Source organism: Neomonachus schauinslandi, chromosome X, assembly GCF_002201575.2.
Source record: "Neomonachus schauinslandi chromosome X, ASM220157v2, whole genome shotgun sequence".
Classification (NCBI taxonomy): domain Eukaryota; kingdom Metazoa; phylum Chordata; class Mammalia; order Carnivora; family Phocidae; genus Neomonachus; species Neomonachus schauinslandi.
Window position 1 is genome coordinate 59,028,084 of NC_058419.1, and position 7,679 is coordinate 59,035,762.

The window sequence follows — 7,679 nt, forward strand, 5'->3', positions numbered from 1 at the left end:
AGACTGTATTCTAAATAATCCCTTAATTTTAGAAATGTTCCATCAGCAGTGCTCTTAAGAAAATGTACTTTTATTTCATATTATTAAAAAAAAATCTTAGTTGATTTCAAATATATTTATATTCAATGTTCTTAATGCTTTAATAATTAACACTCTAAATGAGTAACTTGTAGGATTTATATTTTTAAAACTATTATTTGGGGGCATGTATAAAGAATATTCTATCCTTTTATTTTACAGAATGGATTACTGCAAGTGATATCAATTTACATGGTAGTGTTTTGTATCATTACTTTTTTCTGATTTGAAAACTTTTTGAAAGGGCCATTTTTAAATGCCAATTCATAGAAATAATTTCACAATCCTAAAGTTCCATATGTGTCTTTAAAAGAATATGACAGGTAGAAAAAATACATTCTTGTTTTGGGAAAACTGTTTTAACCTCTAATCATTTTTCACTAATCCACTTTCCCTTTCTTTTCTTCCCTCCTTACTGAAAAAGATATTTTAAGGAAAAACAAATTTATGTTTCTACTTATAGCTTATAGGCAATTAAAGCAACAACAGCATCTTGACTTGGGAGCAAGGGAAATATCTGAATACTAAATATTTCCAAGGGAACAGTGTTTGATTTTACTGAAGACAAACACAGCTCGTGTACTAATGTAGACAATAATTTCTCCTACCCTTTTCTTTTTAAAGTCAAGAAACCAATTCCCAGGAATAATATTTCTCTTCTTTTATTGTTGGGAAGATACATGATGGAGGTTAGTAATCTATTTACCTTTTGTTATACATACAGAGAGCCACAGCCATATAGACAATCATGTCTACATACAAACATATAGTTGATTCACATATTTGACTTTGTTAAAATATCTGTAGCATCTAAACACTTACTCCTTTCACATCCCACCCCTTCCAAAATCTCACCCCCTTCACAATCTCTTAACTTTCTATTGCTCTGGTCAGGTAATGGGGATGAAACTTTTACCTTCACCCATTATATATTATTATTTTTGAACCCACAAATTCTTATTATGGGAGAGAAAGCCACTGCTATGAAGGCCTAAGAGAAACTGAGGCAAAGCTGCTTTTCCTACAAAGGCTTTGGGTGGGAATGGGATGGCAGCAACCTCAATACAAAAAAAGTCCTAGGCAAAGGCACCAACATCCCCTGAATTTTAACGAAAATGTTATGTTAATGATATAACAGGTTGATAAAGAGGTCCTCATAATAGCCAACTAGGCCTTAGTTATATTTTAAGAAAAAGAAAACAGCCAGTAAAGGAAAAAGGTCTTGTAAACATGTATAAAATATATGTATCAGTAATACATAGTAAAAATGTGATGAATAGTGACAGATGTCTATATCTATAAATTTATATAAGTATCTCCTAAAATATATGCTTTAGAATACACTGCTCGTTGGTTTCTGTGTACTTTAATGAGAAAATCTATAACTTTTTAATCAATTCAAAAATCATATAGGATATTGAAAGAGAAAGAGGTTGGTTGGTAGGAACAGAAAGAGAGCCAACAGATTTAAGACTATATTTTTTGTGATTGTAGACACATCTCTATAAAATCAGTATTATTTAAAAAGAGAGATATGCCTATAGGCATACAACGAACATGTAGCATATTTCATTCACAACACACATGTGCATTGTGCACTGTGCAGCTGTAAATAATTAGGCAATCTAAAAAAATGCAGGACATTACATGTGATAATTTTTACCTATTAAAGTGTTTAAATGATTTTGCTTTGTCTACTAAAAAACATTTCAGAATATGAATTGAGAAGGGTTTTACGGTTGGAAAGTTATAGTTAAATGTCTTGTCTATCACTTGATATGCGTCTACTAAAACAAAAAAGTTGGATAAGTCTTGCATGTACATACAAAGCCTTAAAACATAACTGCTTCTGATTTAGTAAATTACTCCTCAGCCATCACTACAGGTAACTGTCCCTAATTTTATGGAGCGTCTTGTGACAAAATAACAGAGTTGAAATGGTAAACAAGAGTGGGAGGAAGAATAAAAAATTAAACTCCTCCAAATGTCTCTATTGGTTTTTCTTCCCACCTAAGTCATATAGGAATGAACAGAATTCAGCTTTAGTGGGCAACACTAAGTGGACAACAGTTTATCAGAGTTTCTGGGCCCAGGGGGAGCCTTAAGAAGGAGAGCACTTTTTACATTTAGTCATCTTTTCATCCTTCATCAGGGGAATGAGTGCTCATCTACCAGAAGGGTACTGGTCCTGAACCAGAAGAAGAGGAGTGGTTGCAGGGAAGCAAGGTGAAAGCCTCAGCGAAAGTCTGGGTCCAGTTTCAGGAGGGGCAGTTTCAGAGAAGGGTTTGTCTGGACTAGAGACAGACACACTCCTTTCAGAGAACATTAATAATATTGTACCTCCTGAAATAACACCCCTATCCTGCCAGGGTTCCCCACACTATTTCCCACCATTTAGGGTGTGTTTTGCATGAGCGTGGGCATGTGCACGATAACAGGCCCCACTGTGTGTGCGAGTTTATGAAAGGCCAAAAGTCAGAGGGAGAGAATCAAGAATCAAAACAATGACTAATGATTTCTAACCTGAAGTGGAGCAGATGCGCTGCTCACCAGAAATGTGCTTCTATTTAAATGCTTCACTTCACACACCACACAATTAAAAAAGGAAGAAAGAAAAAAAATGAATTTTTTTGGAAAAATGTTTTATTTAAATGTTTTATTTTAAATCTTTTACAACAATAAAATATTGCGTCAATATAAACCCCTTGACTAAAACTGTTCACACCAAACATTACAGCAAATTGTTTTCTTTTTGACACCCAACTCATCTTTGAGTTTTCTTTTAAACATAATGCAGAATTTATTGAAAATAAATAATTGCTGGCAACTGCAATAGGCAATTTGAATAAAATAGTTGAAAAAGCAACTCTTAATGAAAATAGTGTTTATTATACATCAGTTACTAAATGAATAAACTAAATGATCTTTCTTTAAATTAATAACTTCAAAAACGTTTAATATACAAAACTGTACAATTATAAAGTCGGCAGAAATATTTGGGTTAACTCAGGCTTGAACCATAGCACTAACTGCAAAAGAAAAAAAAAAAATCAAACAAAAAACCCCCAACAGTTGTAAAACACAAACTCAGTGTGGAAAAACAAAACAAACAAAAAATCTCCAGAACAAAAATCCAACTAGCAACAGAATGCAGAGTCTTGACAAAAAAAAAAAAAAAAAAAAGGGTCCAGGATTTGATTTAACACATGTCCTTCAACCTGCAGCTGGGAGAGACACAGTGTGATGGACCAGAGGCCTGGCTGCCCATACTAGCTCAACTTCCACAAGGGGCCCTAGGCATTTTGGTCCTTAGGTAGTTTGAAGCTTTGTCTACCGAAGCTGCACCTGAAGGCCCGGCCAGGCAGCCAGCCCAGGCATGCTGAGCCCCCAGCCAGGTCTGGCGGGCTGTGTCTGGGTGTTGGGTGCTTGGCCCGCCCCGCACATGTGTGCTCATTGAGAATGAGGTGCTCCTGTGGACTTGGCGTGTAGACATGAGAGCGAGCAATAAAGCCACAGCAACTGCATTTTTTTTTTTTTTTTTTTGGATCTCTACACAGCCTAGCGAGATTTTACGTAGGTTTTGTTGTTGTAAATAGTAATACGATGCACACAGCTATCTACACACACACATTTGCACTCGCAATCACGCACACACTCATACACACACACATACAGAGATTAAAAAACCAAAATCAAAAACAAAAAACCCAGAAACCCAGCCGCCGGGGCGCTCGCTATCTAGCTTAATCATCGCTGTGGGCTTCTACCAGCTGTGCTTGTCAGAGGCATGGAGACGGCTTCCCGTGAGCCCACTTAGAGATAGCGATATATATATATATATATATATATATATATATATGGGAGAAGAGGTGGTAACGAAGCTAGACCAGAATCCTTGTGACCTTTGCCAATCATTTCATAGTCGTTCTGCACGGAGCAGAGAGCACCTGTTTACCCACCCCACTCGCCACCCCTCCCCGACGGTTTCTCACTCAGGGAGCGGGCGGTGAACTGGAGGTGAACGGAACTGGGAGGCACTGAGTCTGTCGCCAGCATCTCCGGGTCGTCGTTCCCAGCGAAAGCAATCCTGTGTGAAGGCAAAGTCCTTCGCCTAGGAAGACGGAGGTGGGGTCGCGCTGGCGGTCCTGGTGAGGCACGGGACCTGGGGGGAGCTCTGAGTGCAGGCATTCCGGACCTCCGTAGGTACAGAGCCCTCTTAGCTCCTCAGGCCGACCTCTTTTGTCGGGCGCCGCCGGCAAATCCTTCTCAGGCACCCGGATCTGCTCTGTAGAAGCCTGAGAGGACTCCACAGATCCGGGAGGGAGGGCAGAAAGCTTCAAAATCGCCTCTCCTACTTCAGGGTACTTTGCAAACCCAATCGGCTTGCCTATTCCGCCTATCCTAGGCACTCTGCCCTCTGAAAAAATTATATATATATATATATATATATATATCTCCACTATCATCATCAACAACTCTATCCATTGTACCTCTCTTCTCCATACGGATTTAGGATAGGGGGTGGGTGGGTGGGTAGGCATCTCTTCCCCTCCTCCTCCCACCCCCTTCCCCTTTTTAAGCAATTAGAAAACCATCAGCTCAATGAAGGAATAATCATAATAGCAATAATAATGTGGAGTGGCCGATTAGATACAAATTATCTCACAAATATTGTGTACAGCTTGTAGTAAAACACCGCAGACATTTAGAAATGCTATAGAAGTTTTAAAAAATGCAAAACTAGTCTATTGTAAAACGGATTTCACCTGAAATACAGCTGCTATAACCAAGGCGCTGAAAGGTTATTCAGAGGCACACATCTGTCTTCCCACCCCCTCCCCCATCCTTACCCCACCCCCATGTTACCCCTCTCCTTGTTCTTCCAAGAGAGGAGCAACCAAACAGACCTTACTCAAAGTAAACAATATGTATTGATCAGCAGAAAAGGTTGGAGGAAACAGTTGCCCGGGCGGCAGGGTATATGAGTTCCCCGCCTGGACTGCTTAACGCAACTGTGTATTAGCATTGAGAAGCCTGGATGCGTGTGTGAGTGTGTTTCCTTTCTTAAGTTAGAATCCCCTATTTTGAAAAAAAGAAAAAGAAAGAAAAACGATGGGGAGAGAGAGAGAAAAAAGAGCCCTATCTAGATATCTAGATATTGCTATGTCTCTGGATAGCAATAATAAAGCTGAAGTGAAAGGAAGAGAGTGGGAGAGAGAATTCCGCGCTGCTCCCAGTGCGGCAGGCCGCTTTCTTGCTTCCTGCAGTCAGAGATCGTGGCAGGACGTGTCTGTTTTCACGGTGTGCGAATAAACCTCATGTGGCTGCTGATCCCCTGGTGGAGTCATTCTTTTCTCTTTCTGTCTTCGATTACAGAACCAGACACGCACTACTTCTTTCTCCAACTGGAGGCTGTCTGCCAGCGAGGAAATCTCCTGCGCGGCAGGCTTGGGACACTTGAGGAAATGCGTTTCCAGTACGCCCTTGACACTCACCTCGATGGAGGTTCGCTTCTTGCGCTTACGGCCCTGAGCCGCGATTTTGTCAATGCTGGTCGGGCTCCCTGTTGAAGAATCAGCCTCCTCCAGCCACTTGTTCAGCAGCGGCTTCAGCTTGCACATGTTCTTGAAGCTCAGCTGCAAGGCCTCGAACCTGCAGATAGTGGTCTGTGAGAACACGTTGCCGTACAGTGTGCCCAGCGCCAGCCCCACGTCGGCCTGTGTGAAGCCCAACTTGATTCTTCTTTGTTTGAACTGTTTGGCGAACTGTTCCAACTCATCCGAGGTTGGTGTCTCCTCGTCTGAGTGGTCCTGGCAGTGGTGCGAACCTAGGTCGCTGTGGTCTGGGGGATCCCGGAGCACGGGGTGTAGACTCTGTGCAGAGGCAGAGGTTGGCGGTGGGGTGAGCCCTCCGTGCTCCAGCATGCCGCTCACTGTGAAGCCAGGCTGCGAGTACACGTTAAGGGGTTGGCCGCTGGACGTGATGGACGGGTTCGGAGCCGGGCTAGCTCCCCAGGCATTCGGATGGTTAGTGTGCGGAGAGTGGTGGGCGACGTGCGGTGAGCGGTGATGGATGATCGCACCCAGCTGTAGGTCTTCGCGCCCGGGCTTCACGTCCTGCTGGTCCAGGGGGTTGGTGGCCAGTGTGGAAGACCATGGGCCTCCATCGCCCAGACTGGTCACCCAGTGATGACCGAGAGGATGCCCATTGCTAGGAACTCCCTGCAAGTAATCACTTTGGAGAAGTTTCTGAGGGTTTCGGAAAGGACTCCCCTGCTGCATGCCCGAAGAGTCCGCATGGACTAGGGAGCTAGAACTGAGAATGCTGTAAGGATTCGAGGCAGCTGTGGCCATGGTCGATGAGGATCCCCTACTAGTTATAATGTGGCAAAGGGAGAAGCTTCAGCCTTTGACATCTACGGTGCGGGGGAGCCAAAGCCGCGAGAGCGAGTTACGGGCAGGCTCTGTGGCCAATTGCAACACGTTTCGGCCTGGCCAGCCACGGGCTCGGCCAATGGCGGCACGGGAGGCCGGGCTAACTTTCCAAATTAGGGTGGCGAAGCACTAGAGTTTCAGTGAGATCCGAGCAGGAAGTAAATCAATCTTTCAGCTCCATTGGCTGCCTCGCGCTGAGTGGCGGCAGCTCATTTGGTTAACCCTACCCTCCCCCCCCAACCCCCCGCCCCGCGACTTCGTGCATGTTTGTAGTAGAGGGGGACATATAAGAGGGAAGTGTTTTTGTATATGTTTGCGGGGGGTAGGGGGGTGGATAGGGGGTGAAGTAGCAAAATGGTTTTAGAATTCGTTTTGTATTATTTAGATTAACCGAAATAGAGAAAGAAAAAATATATTAAGAAAGCAATATAACCAGTTTAAATGTCATCTAGATTTCAGTGGATTGGGATTTTTATCAAATTCATTTAGCGTTCTGGGTTAGTTGTGTGCAGGGGACTGCAAACCAAAATCTTGCTACAAACTTTGAGCAAAGGAACCGCTTTTTGATAGGACCCTAACTCTATAAGACTGAAGTCCATGATTCCAATAAGAACTACTTCGACTTGTTTTATTTCATTTTATTGTTTATGAGAAACTCAATACCAAGGTCAGAAAGCATCTAAGAAAGAAATGTCCAGCTTCTTCTGAAAATTTTTGTTTAAGGCGTGAAGAACTGGAAGATTCTGGGAAAATCTAGTGATAAAAGTAAAATCAAATGTGATACTGACAAAATTCAGTTATTTTGAAGTTTGCCTTCCAATCCACTTGGTCAATTGGAAGACTTGCTTTTTATTACTGCTCCATGTAGGCTCCCATCAGCGGTCCCACAACTTCTTTCAGAGGCAATGCTTGCTGAAATGGGGAGCCCTCCCTCACACTCACCCCAGACACTCAGCGGACCCACTCTCAATAGGTACATAAGAGAACGTTCATGATTACCGCGCCGAATGCTGTCCCCTAGGAAAATTTTTAACAAGTACTGCTCTCCCCCTCGCCATCCCAGACAAGTTGAAGTAAATGGGAATCATTTAGTGTGCCCTGAAAATTCAGAGAGAGAAAGTGATGAGAGATGAGAGATGGCGGGCTGTTTGGCATTAAGTACCCACC

At 42.8% G+C, this 7,679-nt stretch overlaps 1 protein-coding gene across 1 annotated transcript; it reads right to left on the minus strand.

Moving 5' to 3' along the window:
- Positions 1-5,345: 5,345 nt before the first annotated feature.
- Positions 5,346-6,431, minus strand: POU3F4 (POU class 3 homeobox 4). The gene has a single exon (XM_021690874.1). The coding sequence runs from the start codon at positions 6,429-6,431 to the stop codon at positions 5,346-5,348; it is 1,086 nt and encodes a 361-aa protein (XP_021546549.1).
- Between the last annotated feature and the right edge of the window lie 1,248 nt (positions 6,432-7,679).